This window comes from Rhamphochromis longiceps, linkage group LG14, assembly GCF_057381845.1.
Source record: "Rhamphochromis longiceps isolate RC_006_pf linkage group LG14, R_longiceps_female_GT1.1, whole genome shotgun sequence".
Taxonomy (NCBI): domain Eukaryota; kingdom Metazoa; phylum Chordata; class Actinopteri; order Cichliformes; family Cichlidae; genus Rhamphochromis; species Rhamphochromis longiceps.
The window spans coordinates 15,099,848-15,118,181 of record NC_140570.1 but is presented as its reverse complement, the minus strand read 5'-3'; the positions used below and the strand labels follow the sequence as shown (position 1 = coordinate 15,118,181).

General features: G+C 39.4%; 1 protein-coding gene across 1 annotated transcript in view; it reads right to left on the bottom strand.

Annotated features, from left to right (window-relative positions):
- Positions 1-18,334, bottom strand: part of LOC146653809 (sucrase-isomaltase, intestinal-like) — a 63,984-nt gene that overhangs the window by 27,862 nt on the left and 17,788 nt on the right. Inside the window, exons 15-23 of the mRNA XM_085380141.1 lie at positions 14,738-14,909; positions 11,953-12,069; positions 10,472-10,626; positions 8,957-9,041; positions 4,062-4,118; positions 1,954-2,078; positions 1,681-1,769; positions 1,355-1,404; positions 820-1,002 (exon numbers count right to left, since the gene is read on the bottom strand). Coding sequence (XP_085236267.1) covers positions 820-1,002; positions 1,355-1,404; positions 1,681-1,769; positions 1,954-2,078; positions 4,062-4,118; positions 8,957-9,041; positions 10,472-10,626; positions 11,953-12,069; positions 14,738-14,909 — 1,033 coding nt within the window. The remainder of the gene's footprint in view (positions 1-819; positions 1,003-1,354; positions 1,405-1,680; positions 1,770-1,953; positions 2,079-4,061; positions 4,119-8,956; positions 9,042-10,471; positions 10,627-11,952; positions 12,070-14,737; positions 14,910-18,334) is intronic.

Sequence of the window (18,334 nt, the reverse complement as noted above, 5' to 3'; positions counted from 1 at the left end):
TGAATAACTTCAATAAAACTGTTTTATTTAACTGTTTTGCCTCCCTGACTCCTTTTTCTGACCCGGTCACTTTTGTTGCTTCCCCCTTAACGCCTAGACCCCCCCCCCCAGGGGAACGTAACATAGTGTATGTACATGCAGTTACTTACACACACACACACCAAATCTAAAAAGTACTGCTTAAAGCGTCTCTCGACACTTTACAGACTCTTGCCTTTTTGCTCCTAATCCTGGGCACTTATTGTAGAATCATTGCTCTTAGTTGTTCATTTTCACTCTTTTTTTCTCTTTCTCGTAATGACATGCCCCCACACACTCTCACAGATGTTTTTTTTTTTTTAATGATTTTCACCCAATGTAAATTGTTAACATTTGTTACACTTAGAGGCTAACCTTGAAGTGAACAATAATGGTTTCATTCCTGGTCAAACTGAAACAAATGACAGAAGTGTGGCTGCTGTAGAAGTCATCCATTCTGCATCAGTCATGCAATACTAGAGTCTGTGCTTTCTTCTTATTATTATTATTATATTGATTGATAATATTGATTGTTTCCATTAACTACTCACTAAATATATCTGTCATATATGTTGCTTGTTTGTCGATATTAGATTAGAGATTTTCTTTTTATTATTCCTATATTTGATTTTTTTTACTCAAAAAATGGTTTCTGCTGCTGCAGATCACCTATAGTCTGACAAAATCTACATTCACGTGTGTTATAAATAAAGACTGTGTGACAAACACAAACAAGAAAAAAAACAATAAAGGTTGCTTCTTTTTTTGCATAATTATGTCTAGAAACATGCTTGTATTTACCTTCTTGGCTCCATCGTAGTCTATATTGTTGTTATCTAATATTGTAGTAGTGTTTGTAGCATCAACATCAGTCACAGAGACGGATGCGGGGACAGTAGGTACCCCAAGGATAATAATGTTGTCAAACTTAAGGTTGTTTGGGTCATTGTAACCATTGTTGGTCACCTGCATCGTCAGTGTTCCCTACAAGACAGCAGACTATGATTATGACACAGTCACATAATTTGACCTTCTAAAAATGATCCCAGATTTGCAAATTGAAAACACACACTAAGTTTAGTGCCATGCACCCCAGAGTAATGTAATGTAACGTAATGTATACATTAAACATCCAATTTAGTCCTCAGTGCAGTTTAAAGCATAAAAAACGTTTGATCCAGCAATACTTTAGCATCCCAACATTGGTCAACCATAAGTGGAATGAAAAAGTCAAAATTCTTCGGTGGTTTTGAACTTTAGACTTAAGCTCAGATTGAAAGAAATATTTTGGCTCAATTTGAAAGAAAGGATGTATGAACTTGTGTGGGAAAGTTACCTGGGTAACAGTGAACTTGTAGTGGATGTAGTTGCTATTCTTAACTGTGTCTGTAAAGAGAAGCACACACAGAGCTTTATCTTTGTCACAGCACTTGAACACAAATGATGCATAGTTACACAGCAAAGTGTAACAGCTTCAGCTTGTTGATACGTATGAGCTAACTGAAAGTGATTGGCTAATATCCTTTTTTTGTACTCAAAAAGATAAGAACTTTCATTTGATGAAAAAAAAACGTATCCAGAATCCAGTCAGTGGTAATAGCAATACACAACATACTAGCAAACAGACAAAAAAAAAGAAAAAAAGAAAAAAGGAGACAATACCTCGGGAATCACCGTCATCCCAAAATAGCTCTCCAGCTGCGCTGTCATGGTCATCAAGAGCAATGATCAAACCCATGGGATTACGCCGACTAGTTAAATATACATAAACACACATAAAATTACAAATAGCGTTCACATGAATAAAACAAATGCACCAAATGTAAGAATACAACGTTTGCCATTATGTACATGTTTGTGATAATCTCTCTGTGTGTGTGTGTGTGTGTGTGTGTGTGTGTGTGTGTGTGTGTGTGTGTGTGTGTGTGTGTGTACCTGTATGTTGTGGTGACATTAGGCTTCTGTGTTGGGAGGATTGCTCCACCCCTGATGTGTAATCCAAGCTTCTCTGCTGGTAGGTACATTTCAACATGCCTTTTGCGGTCTCCCACTTGTTCCATCTGATCAGAAGGATAGCAGAATAAAATATTAATTTAACTGAATTCCCTCTTGTGGGCAAAAGAATCTATGCGATGCAGACTGTTTTTCCTTTTTACTGAAAAAATATAATTATTTTTATACCATACATATGTAGGGTATGTAATTTTAATCACTTTTTACTTCATCGTATTTAATCAGAGTTCACCGATCTTTTAAATCAGTTAGTCATCATCAGTAATTGTTAATCAAACTCTAGTCTCATACTATAAGCAGAGCACGGGGGGGGGGGGGGGGGGTATTCACAAATGAGTATGTAAACACATGCAACAATTATGAGGTGACCACCCTGTAATTTATAAAAGACAACTGATTTGGAAACAAACTAACACTGGGCCTTTTGTGAGGGTGTTCTCCTGTCTCACCCTTGACAACAGGCCTTATGAAATCTCGATGTTAAACTGGCTTTCAAAATATTATAATGATAAACTTCACATTTCTCTCTGTCTCTCTCTTTTTAAACGTGTCCCTCCATTCATCTCTGGTCCAGTTAGAGCTCAGCTGTTTGATCCCCTGAGGACTAAATCCTCAGAGCAGCCTAAAACTATTTAACAACAAAAATCTCTTCCTTTTCTCCTTTTTACTTCCTTCCTTCACCGTGTCCTGTTTTTTCTCTTGTGATGCTCTAATTCTTTTTTTTTTATCCTGTTTCCTCCATTCCCACTGAGCTCTATGTGAGGGTGTGTCCGGGTGTGCATGTGTCAGTTTCTGTGTGTGCGTGTGTGTCATTTTATGCAGTACAATATGGGCGTGTGTGTGGGCTAGAGTTAGTGGAGCATCTATAAGCAATTTCAGATCTTATCTCCCCCTCACTGTCTGCCTTAAGGAGGTCTTCTCTAGCCCTCTCTTCTCTTTCTCCTCTTAGTCTTGCAATCTTCCTCTTTTCTGCATACTGTAATTTTCATTTCTGTTGCCTCTTTCTCATCCTCTCTATTGTTTATGCTTTCCTCTATCTCTGTGTAATTGCGCTAGCCATCCTTTCCCCTTTCTTTTCATTCAACTCCCATCCCATCTGTTTTGTTCTCATCCGAGTGCTTCTCCAGTATTTCTTTGCTCTGTAACTTGTTTTTCATGGTCATTTTCACTACATCATTGCTCCCCCACCCTTCTATCCTCCTACCCAGATAATCACAGGGGACCAACCAGGACAAGGGGCCGGCAGTAAGACAGCCAATCTAATCGTTCATCTGATCAGTGGGCGCTTTACATCGCCACTGTGACGGCTAAATAAGGTCCCAAAGGAACTTAACACCTCTTTTATCTCTCTGTCAGGGAGATAGTCTCTCTCTTTTCTTCCTTGTCCCCTCTCTCACTCTTTGTCCTCATTCCTACTCTGTCTTATCACTTTAGTCTCTCAGTCTCAAACAACAACTTGAGGCATCAACTTTCATGTGACAGGTTGTGCTTTACATGTTTTTGTGACAAATATAACATGATAGTGATAAGGCCCCCCCCCCCCAAATCTATCTGATTTATTTTGATTACAAGGCTTATTATGTTAATTCAGCTCAATGAGATTTTTAAGGAAGCTGTTTTTGATTGAGAGTGTATTATATTGAAGATATTCTATTATTTTGCTTCCCTAAATGGGATTTAAAAACTGCCTATACTGTGATGTCTGAAGTTAAAACCCAGCTTTCCTGCATTGTGGGTTATACACAGTTTTATGACCATCAAACCATAAAAAGAGTGCAATTTATGAATTTGCACTTAACTTGGACAACCTCCAGTAAGCCTCTGGTAGTTACCTTTGCTATTAAGTAAAGTGAACATTTCAGCAAGAATTTAAAGAATTGTGGTTTCTACAAGTGTGTAAATTAATGTATACAACTCCATTAAAGGCAGTAGTTGTGCTACTTTACAAATACAGTTACAGACCCATACATCTAACAGATAGTTGTGCTACTTTAGAGGAAACATTTCCAATGAGGAAAAAATATCCTTACCGTCTCGTAGTCGTACCACCGAGCATCAGGTAGATATGCCGACACCTTATCCACACCCTACAAAAAACACAAGAACACAACACTTGCATGACTATCTATTTGCATCTCCAGAGAAAGTGCCTCGAATAAAGTGAGGATAAAGTGAGGATAGCCCTTTCTGCTATATATAACTGCAACTTAATTGTAAAAATGAAGATAAAATGTCCCCATCAAGTAAACATGTTCTTAAATTGCCTATCATCCAATACAAAGTTTCCACACAGGCCTTGTGACATTTCAGTCTACAATACTATGATGTAAGAGACGATGGGAAAGACGGCATCAAGCAACAACTGATAGGTGACAGCCTTTGATGGCTTAAGGTGGTGGACAGACGGGGGCAATCAATAGACGAGCACCAAGCCTTTGATAGCATTGTCACTTCCCTGTTCTTTGTGACAGTGCAGAACAGAGGGAGAGAGAGAGAGACATTCACAGGGGGCACAGCTAAAGAAAGCGCAAACTACAGGTCCTTCTCAAAAAAATTCTATATTGTGAAATACAGTGTGACAACTGCACAGGCCAAGGCCTGTCACAGGCACTGATGGCAAAAGCATCTCCCTTCCAATTACTCTCTCACCTCCTCTCTCTCTCTCTCTGTCTCTCTCACGCTGTCCTTTTTGTGGACTGTTAAGGTCTGTCATTAGGAACATGAAATAGGGGATTCAGGAGGACAAGAAGAATAGTGGCGAGGCATATTTAAACAATGACAAATAACACCAAATTATTAAATTTGAGAAGTAAAAGAAAAAAACAGGACATAGTAAAAGAAGAAAGACTAAAATATGATCAAATATATAAAAATAATGGCCTGCTAACCAAATTAAATTACTTAACACCCCCTTAAGGGCCACAGATTCACACTTTGACGTAAATCACCAGCCACAACTGCTGCACAGCCTGTAGGATGACAGCCTGGGGAAATGGATGCTCCCCCTATACCTCGTTTTCTGGTGTCGGATTTGCTCGCGGCTCCTATCACTCACACCACTGACTAACGGGAAGGGACTGCAGGACTTAGCATGGTTGCTAACTGCGTTTGATAGGGAAACAGCACGAAGCCTGTATCCTTATTTGGAGCACTGAATCTCAGTTAGCTATAAGGTAAGATTTGATCAGGTGAGCCAAAGATTCATGCTGGCAGAATGATCAGATGGCAGCTGAATTAAATGAGAGCAGCAGAGAGAGAGAGAGAGAAAGAGAGGGAGAGTATGAGACACAGAGTGAAAGAGAAGTGGGATGAAATGAAATGGGATCACAAGGGTGAGTAGACAGCAGCTGATTAAGAGAATGCAGATGAGACGAGGGAGCCAACGTTTGATGAAAGGATGAGCTGAAAAGAAAAAGGGAGAAACGGGCATGAGAGTAGAAGTATGGATGAAGACCAGAGGGGATGACAGAGATAGAGTGCAGGAGATCTCTTCAGTTTATCACAGAGATCAAGGTTAAAGCATTGATTGATCTGCATGATGGAGAAAGCATCATTAGAGAAATGGATAGGCAAGTAGACAAAGGAATAAATAAAGAACAGATAGAGTATAGTAGAGAATAGTTAAAAAGGTGAGTGTAGAATATCAAGGGTTGTTAAAGATCATCCTTTGACCCTTGATGATATCTCTTTATATTGCCCTTCAGAGCATGACACAGCCGTCACATATAGTGAGCATACTCTTGCCACCCGAATCCTTTTGAAATTGCATACAAGAGGACAAAAACACTTCGACGACACTGAAATATAACCCTTCTTAAGCTGATTAATCACATGAAAACAATTTTCATGGTAAAAGAAAATTTACTGTTTTTGTCTAAACAGACAGAAACAGGGGCATCCATTAAGGCGCCGGGCTCTGTACCTGAACATTATTTGCATGGCATTGTTTTCCAAAATGGTGAAACGAAAATTTAGACCCTTTTGTAAAAGTCATAACCTTACATAAATGATAGTACAAAAGTTTTAATGTCCATGTATGCATAAATAACTATGCAGACTGGTCAGGATCATACACTATATTGCCAAATGTTTTCACTTACACATCCAAATGACTGAATTCAGGTGCTCCAATCCCCTCCATGGCCACAAGTGGCCACCTATGCATGCTGACTAACTCTACAAATATTTGTGAAAGGATGGGTTGCTCTAAGAAGCTCAGTAAATTCCAGCGTACTGTGAAAGGATGCCACCTGTACAGCAAGTCCTGTAGTGAAATTTCACTCACTATAAAATATTACACAGTCAACTGTTAATGGATTTAAAACAAAGTGGAACCAAATGGGAACTACAGCAATTCAACCATGAAGCGGTAGGCCATGTAGAATCACAGATGCTGAGGTGCACAGTGTGCAGAGGTCACCAACTTTCTGTAGAGTAAATCGCTACCGACCTCCAGACTTCATGTGGCCTTCAGATTATCTAAAGCAGCGGTCCCCAACTCCCGGGCCTCGGACCGGTACCGGTCCGTGAGTCATTTGGTACCGGGCCGCGAGAGTTGAGGCTCAGGTGTGAAATGTATGGTTTTCAGGGTGTTTATCGGTTTTCAGCGTTATTTTGTTATCGTTTTTATCTTTAACTCGGTCTTCATGGGTCTTTTCACATGTGTTATGAATAAATCTTTTTTTCGTTACCGGTACTGGTTTTATTTTGTTGTATTTTTCCGCAACGCCTTAAAGGCCGGTCTGTGAAAATATTGTCGGGCATAAACCGGTCCGTGGCGCAAAAAAGGTTGGGGACCGCTGATCTAAAGAACAGTGGAATGGATTTCCATGGCTGAGCAGCTACAGCCAAGCCTTATATCACCAAGCGCCATGCAACATATCAGATGCTGTGGTGTAAAGCATGCTGCCACTGGACTAGGGCGCATTGAGAAGTGTTCTTTGGAGTAACGAGTCACACTTCTGAGTCTGGATTTGGTGGTTGTCAGAGACCAATACTTGTCTAACTGCATTGTGCCAACATGATTGCTCACCATTGCACAAAGCAAGGTCCATAAAGACATAGATGAGCAGGTTTGGTGTTGAAGATCTTGACTGGTCTCCACAGAGTCCTGACCTCAACCTAATAGAACACCTTTGGGATGAATTAGAGCACAGACTGTGAACCAGGCCTCCAACATCAGTGTCTGACCTCCCAAATGCTCTCCTGGAATAATGGTAAGCTCTCAAACCTTGTGGAAAGCCCCCCCAGAAGAGTTGAAGCTGTTATAACTGCAAAGGGTGGGCCGACATCATATTAAACCCTATGGATTAAGATGCGACATCACTCAAATACATATACATATGAAGCCAGATAAGCAAATACGTTTGGGTATAGAGCAGTGGCCCCCAACCCCCGGGCCTCGGACCGGTGCCGGTCCGTGAGTCGTTTGGTACCGGGCTCACAGTTGAGGCTCAGGTGTGAAATGTATAGTTTTCAGGGTTTTTATCGGTTTTCAGCGTTATTTTGTTGCCGTTTTTATTGTTTACTCGGTTTTCCTGGGTCTTTTCACGCATGTTATGAATAAATTTTCTTTTTTTCGGTACCGGTAATAGTTTTTTTTTGTATTAATCCGCGACACCTTAAAGGCTGGTCCATGAAAATATTGTCGGGCATAAACCGGTCCGTGGCGCAAAAAAGGTTGGGGACCGCTGGTATAGCGTGTACGTTTAAACGCATGACCTCTATAGGTCAGGCTCTGGAAGATGACCCTATTTACCCAAAGTAACCCTGCAGTTCTTCCCAATGCCACCTACAGACAAAGACAACATTGTAAAGCAAATGTTTAATCCAACTCCTGAATAACTTTACCTACTGTAAATTTATTCAAGGGCATGTCTTCACCATCACAAGGAAGGTCATATTTTCCCCTCCTTGGAGGACTTCTAAACATTTCTCTCTGTTCAATTATCAGGGCACTTTGATGGAAAGCACATTGCTTTTAAAGAGAAGGGAAATGAGCAGTGAGTCATAATTGATGCCCCAACACACCCACTGATAATGGATGTCTTTTTATCCTATCCTGTTTCCAACTGCACAACAGCAGTTGAATTGTGTCTCTGGCTGTGAAGGCATCCCAAATAGGTGCATTTGTCTTGGTTCACAAAAATAACATCCAGCACAGTTGCCTCATGCTTCTTCCTTTCCTTTCCCTATACTCTGTAAGACGTAAACTCTAAAGCATCACAAAGCCCCCCCCCCCACACACACACACACAGTTCTTGTATTAGAAACTTTTTTCACAATTACACTGATTGAAGTTACTTCATCCTCAGCCCGACAATGAATCCAATTCGCTTTCCACTATTCTGTAATTCACGAGAGGCCGCACTAAATTGCTTATTATTCAGGCCACTTTGACATGACCGCAATCACTGCATATGCACACATACATATGTGCCTACAGGCACACACATTTACATATGCAGGCAGCTGCACGCACGCACACACACACACACACACACACACACACACACACACACACACACACACACCAAAACCCAAGCGCACAGACACACACACACACACACACTGAAACAAACACAAGAGTACACACTCTATCTACACTTCTAATCTGCTCGTAATGAGGTCAGTGCTCTCATTAGAGCTCAGAGAAAAGAGGGAGGGTATGGAAGAGAGAAGAAAGAGGGATGAGAGTAGGGGAGGGCAACAAAGAAAATCCCATGTCATGTTTTCCCAGTGGAGGTCACGCTGTGTGCGTGTGTGTGACTGTGTGAGTGAGTAGCTGTTCAGCTGCAAGACATGTTTCTCCATTTTCTATGTACATTTCTTTAAGTAATGTGTATGATGTCATTTTGACCAAAGTATCTTCATATGTATATGTATTCTGTTTCTGATATGTCTCTCTCTCTGTGTTTTAACTTACTGGATCCAATACAGGTGTGATGAGCAGGTATTTTCCCCAGAGGAACTGGCGATCTACTGTCCAGGTTGCGCTGTCAGAATAGAACCTTGGGCAAGGAAGAATATATATTAAATTAGGCATCTTTGTCATTATGTTGTGTCCAGCCAAAATGTAATTAAACTACAGACCGTACATTTTATTTTCCAGTTTATGGTTTAGAAAAACTTTAGGATGTCTATGCTTTGTTACAATTCTAAACTTTATCTTAACATTAAATTAATGTTCACCCTTTGATTTTTCCAATTTATTAGTTCATGTCTTACTAGATCACATTTTCCATGTTTTACCCTGGCTGGCTCATTTAAGCTGTGTGGCTACTAATCTCCAATCCGTTTCTTTCTTTCGTAGAGTCATGCATATACTTTACAACTTGTCACTTGGATGCCATTATGTTTTGTTAATGCCCTTGGTGTCTTTTTGAATGGTGAAAGGGATGAACAGTTGTACTGCAACACGGTCCTTGTGCTTCTCGCTATCTGTTTATCATGTGGTTTGCTAGTTGTCTGATTGCCAAAACATTTAATTTTTCTTGTGCTTTTTAAAAATAAAACCACTCAAACAGGAGTGTATTCACTCGATTTGGAATTGCTGTCTTGCCAAGGTCTTAGTTTCTGTTGGCATGTTGTCCTTTCATTCATTGCCAGTGACATCACTTTTTAGTTTATAGGCCAGGGTTGCCAGGTTTCAGCTACTAGCTTTCAGGCACTTGGAACAGAGCTTTTCACTATGTAAAATTGCTCATTTTCTTTCTTTAGGAAAAAAAGGAAATCAAGGAATTTTTGTTTTTGCCTGCCTTGACAGTTGTTTATACTGTCTATTTCCGTCTTGGTGGGAGTATTTGTGGACAGAGTTATGGTATAGTATAGCATCAGGTTGTTTGGATAACCAGGGAGTTATCCAAACAACATGATGCTAGTCTTCTCTTTGCTCCTAGATACACCTTCAGAGGTACTGTGACATCACCTATGACCTTGCAGATGATAATGTCACACTCTTCTGTGGCATCAGAATGATGGTAGTGACCAAGACAAATGCCCTATTATTGAATAAATTACTTTGCTTGTATGCAACTAGCACAGTGCCCACTGTCACAGGAATCACAAGGACATCAACAAATATGGATGTCACCATCGTTGGAGGTTGATTTATCAACTATGTTGTGTGATCTGGTCATTAGGAGGTCACAGCAGTGTAATATCATCTGTGATCTGTCAGATGATGCCAAAGTGACCTAGCTGAGATGAAAAGACATCCACTCCTCAGAACGCCCCGGTTTAGTACTGCACTTACTGAGGTCTCCAGCAATACACAGTATGAAGTACATGAGAAATACTTTTGGAAGATTTAAGGTTTTGGTGGTTAGGAATAGGTATTTGTGAGTTATGTCCACAGGTGAATCGAAGCAACTGCAGTTTATTTGTGTCGCTGTTTGAATTGGTAGCATAATGACTTAACTCAATAGTAGATGGGACTTACTCATGCAGAACAGGACGTACAACAGTCTCTCCTGCAGTGTGGGCTTTGTAGAATAGCGTGTAGAGGTAAGGCAGAAGTGTATAACGTATGTTCAGGTAATGTTTGGAACTCCGGACCAGTGCTGAGTCAGCACCATATACAGCTGGATCCTGAGGCTGGAGACAGAAAGATGGAGTAAGGGAATGGTGTTAATGAACAAGAAATAATAGAGAAAATAAAACACATATTTGTCCATTAGTTACTGAAAAACAATGGGAACGAGGAAATATGTTTGAGCAGGAGAAGGAAAGAAAATCGCTGAAATTAAAGGAAGTGAGTGACGATAAAGCAGTAAAGAGGAGGGATGAGAAAGTGGAAAATTACCATGAGCAAATACACATTAACCTTAATCATAATGAATAACCACAAAATTACCTTTACATTGGAGCAATCTAAAAGTACAGTTTATAAAGACAAAGAGCAAAAGAAAAAAATAAATGAAAAAGTGAGAGAAAGAAACAGAGGTATGATGTTAATTTGATGACAGTGGTAAGTGTGGTAAGTGTGATTAGCTGCTTACAGGCCGTGGTCCTCTCATCTGGCTAATCATTTATGCCTCCAGCAACTCTGACAGTCTGATGAAAACTCATTTGTGTCTGTGTGTGTGTTTGGACTATCTGTATGGGATGTGATGAGCGCCATGATTAGGGCAAAGCAAAGGTCACACTTTAGCTGTCTTGTTTAGTGGAAATTGTACATCAGATTCATCATCATCGTGTCCCTGTCTTCAAGCAAGTACTATCACCAACCCCCACCCCAAACGGAAAATGTTGTGGGAGCATCAGTTTTCATGCGATTCAATAGTGTAGAATGATTTTTCGCATAAGCCATTTGTGTTCATCTGTATAAATAGCTCAGTGGCAATATAAGCACTCTTCTAGGCTCAGCAGGCGCCTTCCCTGTGTTTCTCAGTGACATTAAGCCACTGATCTGACCTGTGACATTTAACGTTTTAGCCTGCTTGTTAAATATAAACATAATTTTTACTCTGTTAATATTACCACCTGTTGAAAATCATTGTCACTGAAAATGAATACTGACTCTCTTCTTGAAGAGCGATTGTCCAGTCAGAAAGTTAAGAAAGGCAGTCAGTGCAATACTGCAGCTGATGTGGAGAATCCACCATATTGCAATAACTTTATGTATATCAATATCAATTCCTTTAAATTTCATTGCACCATTGAGATTGTGAGTAATATTTTATTTCAGACTCAAATGTTGTGTTTTTCAGCAGCTTGCATCCTCAGTGTTAAACACAGATTCAGCTGTACTTGCACCAGTGAGGTGATAATCTCCACGGCTACAAAAAGTTTTTAACTGCTCGGATTTCACAGCACCTATACAATGTTATAGAATAATGTGTATACCCTGCAGTACTTTGCACCAAACAGCAAAGTTGTAATATATAGATTGACAATCTAATATAATAAATCTGGGAGTACCTTGTACCCCTCAGCGTTGTGGTTCCGACTGAAGGGGTAGAAAGCCCCGACCTGCATCCAGCGACGACACAACTCCTCAGTGGAGTCATCAAAGAAACCGCAGATGTCAGCTCCAATCTGAAAAACATTTACAATGACATTTAGCCAAAACCTACAGGTTCAATTCTAACAACATCCTAATATTGTTACATCGGAAAAATCAAACTGGAATAACATTTGACAAACTCTGAGAAAACTTGAACTTGAAAACAAAAGATCTCTAGATTACTAATGTTTCATTATGGCCTGGTTAAAAAAATGGTCCAACTGTAAGGTTAACAAATCTCTTGTAGCACCAGTGTGATAACTGCCTTTATATTTATCTTCTAAAATGCCTCTCTTCATGCTGGCTCCATTTAGTGAGGATTTACTGGCAAACAGTAGATGTGGGTTGTAATCTTTATTTACATTAATTGCTTTCATGGAGTCCAAGAAAGAGACTTCAGTCAAAGGCCAGTCTGCAGAGACTGTTTGCTTTCTATTGTTTACTACCGGCCACATTTTACAACAGCCTCAATGGGAGGGAATCGATCCAAATCCTATTTCTCCTGCTTTCTTTCCGTCTTTCTCTCTGCGTTCGTGTGAGCGTGTGTCTACTGAGGAACCCAAAATCTGCTTGACACAGTCCCAGCAGGAGAAGTTGGCATGTATATATGACTACCTGCTGTGCACAGCTGGAGGAGTGTGCATGTGTGTGTTTGCATGTGCACTGGACTCCCTGTCGTTTTCTTACTGCTGTTTGAAATCTGCAAACTAGCGATACACACAAGCAAGTACAAGGTCCACTCGGTTACTGGCTAGGAGTGTGTTTTCTGAACGTGGTGTTGTTCCAGGAAAGAAAACTGCTGTTGGTGCAGACATTTTAATGGATCTTATTCAAGACACACTTCTTCTTGTCTGCTGTTTGAAATTATGACGGAGCATACATCCCAATGACAACTAAATCTTCTTTAAAAAAAGCAAAAGAGAGAACCATCCAAGTGCCAGAAACACACGCTAACAAACAGATTAAGTTCTATGCCTGGTTCTGGAGCTTTCTGTAGAGTACAAATTATATATATATATATATATATATATATATATATATATATATATATATATATATATATATATATATATCTCTATATATATATATATATATATATATATATATATATATATCTCTATATATATATATATATATATATATATATATATAGATATAGATATAGATATAGATATATATGTTTTCATTCTTCAATGCTTTGCTAAAGTGAAAATAAAAACTTGAATGGTCATATTTATTTGTCTTATCAAATGATTTTAGCTATTTTAAAAATTATTAGAGATGGACCGATCCGATATTACGTATCGGTATCAGTCTGATACTGACCTAAATTACTGGATCGGATATCGGAGAAAAATAAAAAATGTAATCCGATCCATTAAATATCACGAAAGCACCTCACAAAACTTGCAACACACCGTAACTCACCTCAGAACGTTAGCACGTCGGAGCAGTATGCATCATGTGATAGAGCGGCTGTGGGACCTGTCAGTGGTCTGGATAGCATTTGGAGCTTCGCTAGCAACCCGGCATTTCATCTCCGACAAAGTTATCCCCGAGAGAAGTAAAGCAAGTGTGTAAGTCCATCTCTGAATGTTTGTAAAGCATTCCTGCGTTAAGCTTAACAAGCGATATATGGAGCGACTTCCTCCTCTTGCTGCTACTTCAATCATGAAACTGCTTAATGATCAGCTGATCGGCTTTTCTGTCGCGAGTCCCTGTCTCTTGTTTGTTTTTGGCCCACTTTGCACCAGAAAGAGCAAACCAGCGGTTGAACAACAGCAGCACGTTTAAGCTTGATCAGCTGCTGTTAGAATTTATTTAATATTACTTTCTACTCGAGGATCTTTTTCTACGTAGCTGACGCTGGTAACTGTGCAGGGGCGGATCTAGCAAAGTTTAGCCAGGGGGGCCGATAGGGCATTAACAGGGAAAAGGGGGCACAAAGACATACTTTTCTTTCTTATTCTCATTTAAAATGTCTAGCTTTTAATAAATAATTATCTGACACCCAAAGTTTTAATTTGATGTAAAATGAATAGAAGTCAATTACTGTATATAGTGACTATTAAGTCTAATATACCCTAGTAAGCTATAGTACTTTTTCCTTTGGGAAGGTACCATCTGTGCAGTCTGCAATTCTGTTGAAGAAAGATGTTGAATCTATTTAATATTTCTTGAAAAATAATTGATTTCTGTGCATTTTTTTCACACTGCATCAAATTAAGGTTGATTACGTCGATTAAGCATCATGAGGTGGAGCGTGAGGGGTGGTTCCCTATTTTTTATTTATTTATTTTTGTTGTTGCTGGGAGTTGGAACCCTATTAGTTAGGTTGCTTAATATTTATGCTAAGTACTCTTTAAAATACCAGAATAGGGAGGATGGTGTAGGTTTAAGTTTATTAGATTGATCAGTATTGCTGAACTATGAAATATTTTTTTTTGCATACAGGTATAACAGAATAGCTTTAGTGTAGTTGTTGTTTTAAACTTGAGTATGAACTTATACAAAATGCAGCAAGATATTTAAAAAAACAGTTTTGTTGATTAAAAAACACTATATCGGATTCATATCGGTATCGGCAGATATCCAAATTTATGATATCGGTATCGGTATCGGACATAAAAAAGTGGTATCGTGCCATCTCTAAAAATTATATGACCATTACATGACCTTCTCTGAATGTTTGCTACTCACATAGGGTATTCCAAAGAGGCCAAACTCTAGCATGCCAGGGATAGCCCATTTTATGTCATTCCAGTTGGCACCATTGTCCCCCAGCCAGTGACCTGAATATTTTCCCACACCTGGAAAGGAGGAGCGGGTCAGCAACAGGGTACGGTTTGCTCCAAAAACACGCTGCAGAGCTCTGTGGCAGAGAATTCAACAAGAAGACAAGCAGATGATACAGGGTCATTAAGATAAAAGGACAATGGGACAAAAAAGAGAGCCAGAGAGAGCACAAGGGAGAAACAGATATCGCATGCATATGCACAAACACAAATGATCAGAGAGAAAGATTGAATTGATTTACCACTACACATTAATATTTTATTCAAACAAAATCGAAGCATTATCAATCTCCACGACAATATAAAGCCCTGATGATGTTTACAAAATGTGTCTCCTGCCAGTAATACATTTTAATTAGTAGACTAAGAAAGAAGAAAAGAAATGAGTAGGAAAGCTGACAAAAGAATGATGAGCTAGCTTTAATACCAAAACAGTGCGTCAGCAAGCTCACTTCAGGGAGCTTGTATTTCATGGTCTTGAGTGGGCTGTGTCTGTGTATGTGTGTGTTACCATATATAGGCAGATTGTTTCTTTCGAGTGTAAATGTGGTTACGAGGGTAGTGATGTAACTTCGGAGAATTGACATGAGCAGAGTTTAAACATTAACCCTTTAAGACCTACCATAGAACCAAGTTCGCCAGAGCTTATATTATATTTTTACATGCTGTGGAGCCATTTTTGGGAGCATTTCAAGTTGCTATACATCAATACAACCATTATAGCCCAAACTTTAATAATATGTCTGCATTAGGTGCATAGTAATTACATAAATTGCAAAAAAGTGCAATAAACTACAAAAAAATTGAAAATCGTTTTTGTTTTTTTAACATATATTTCTAGTTAGAGAAATTTAAGAGGCTTATCCCTCAAAACTGTAAATACAAAAAAGTTACACAAACTAGTTTCCCACCACAGGAAATTTATTTTGAGTGTCTTCATAGTTTTATTTTTGAAATACACCAATTTTTATATACTGCAGGAAAAACGAAAATAAATATTATAGTGCAAATTTGCAAAATAACAGCATATGCATCAAAATAAACTATTTCCAGCAGTGCAATATGAGTCTTAAGCATCCCAGAAACGACACAGAAAGTCATAAAGTCAAACATAACTTTTTAAAACACATAACAAGTAAAACACAAGCTCATAAGGCCCCGATCGTAAAAAACTACATTTCCGCAAAATGACGTCACTTCCGGTTTCGGGCAGGTCATGCGGTCATGTGATAGTTCGCGCTGATGGACGTAGGAAGTGTTACAAACAGCTGATGGATCGGCGAAGCGTGTTTCTGGAATATCATGTTTTTGTTGCTGCAAGTGATTTTTATGCAGTTTTTGCAAAGCTATATGTGGAAGGAAACTGTGACCTAGGACAAGCTGATGGCATAAGATGTAAGTACAACTCCTCCAGTTTCATATGCAAAAAAAATTATTGCGCTAGCTTACTTGGTTGCAGAGCTACCGGGATTTAAAAATAGTTATGCAAAACAGAGCGTGCCCGCTCCGATCGGCTGTAAAGGGTTAAATAAAAGTTATAAAACATTTGCCACACTGAGGAAAATGCAAGGCTGCGAAATGGTTTTATGAGATTTTTTTGTTAATGATTTTTATTGGCATTCAAGTTAGCTCTTAAAGCTTATGCACTGATGAGTCAGGATACACTAGCAGAAGAATATTACAGTTTTATATTACTTTATATTACTGGCTGCATTGTTAGGAAAATTTGACATCTAGGTTTCTGATACAGATCAGCAGCAACAGTTTTCTTCACCATTATTCTGGATCCACAGTGCTGTCTTAGGTCTACAAATTGTATTAAACCAACCTGTCAAACTGTAACTTTGAATCATGTCTCTTGTAGGGATGGGTATCGTTTAGGTTTTATCCGATACCGGTACCAAACCGGTACTTTTGAAACGGTGCCGGTGCTTAAACTGTGCTCGAACCGGTGATTAAAGAATGAAGAACACAAACTTTGTCCAAAAACCTCTCATGTTCAGCTGTTTTTTTGTAAAAAGATAACAATGTTAGCCTTTTCTGCAGCTATAGGGGATTTATGTTATCACTCTTGGCTGGAAAAAGTGCTTAATCAATAGGGGGGGGGGAGACACCAACTTTGTCCAAAAACCTCTCATGTTTAACTGTTTCCCACTTTTTCTTTGGTCATTTTAGCCTTTTTGGCCAGGGTGAAGGGAGTATCTGCCATCAAACAAGAAGACAGCCGCATGTAACTACGATGGTGTTTGCTAGTTCACCTTACCTGCATTAATGTAATAACATGGTTAGCCTACTCAACGTAAATTACACACGAACAACATTAAGCTAGTGACCCAGAGAAGAACGGCTGCTGCTGCCATCATCATCCGTCATCATTTCTGCTACACTGGCAGGGCTAGGAGCCAGGACTCTCCTCTTCGGGTTTTTGGGGGATGTTGCTAACTCCGGGACCGATAACAGGCACCACACCAGCAGTAGATGTGCTCGATGTGAGGTCTCACAGCAAGCTATCAAATACGGTGCAGTTCTCGGCTTTTAAAAAGTTCATCTTAAAGCACTTGTTGCAGGCTGCTGAGTTTGCATCTTTTGCTGTGAAGTACAGCCAGACTTTCGACCTCTTCGCCTTGGGCATTTTTAATCTGTAGCTCTGCTCTAAAAGAACGTACGTACTTGGGCCCGCCTACTACGCTTGCAAAGGTAAAATGATTGGCTGGAATCCAAAGTGTATGACATCTCAGGAAAGTAAGCACCGAAATGTGCGCTGCTTTTCGGTCTGGTTACTACCGTTTATGTCAGAACCGGTACCCATCCCTAGTCTCTTGGTTCTTTAAATGCTGGCTGGCTAGGGAACTTTATTTTATTTTCCCCAGTGTTTTTCTGTCTGCTGAGTATGTTGTCTCTAAGAAGAACTCCCACTGCATTGCGTTGGACTGCAGGTAGTGATGGTAGGCCTTGTTATGCTCTCTGGAGGATCAGCAATGGGCTCAGAGGCCACTGTAATAAGAAATTGCAGTAGGCCAAAAAATGGCTCATACACATCTATGCCAAATTCAGCAAGGTTGCTGAGAACAAGGACTACTGTAGTTCAAGACAATGGAATTGGAGCCCTTCAACAGCATTCAGATAAGGAAATAAGATGAACCAATGCTAACTGGTTAGCAAGTATAAAACATTAATAATAATAAACCTGAGTATGGTGAAGCACTTTTTTATCCCTCCTCAACAGATTGCTGGCACCGACAATATATTTAATACTCCTTTCTAAGTTTGTGCACATAATGGGTCACTAAACTGTTTCAGCGCCAGACTCCAATGAGAAATTCATTCAAACACACTGGAAGCTAGACTCATTAAAACAAGTTTTCGGATTTAACACATTGAAGTCAAGTCAACTGCTCTGGACTTTAGCACAATGGGTCAGTAACATCTGATTCTACAACTATTCATTTAGAAAATTATGTAAATGGTAATGGTAAATGGCCTGCATTTGTATAGCGCTTTT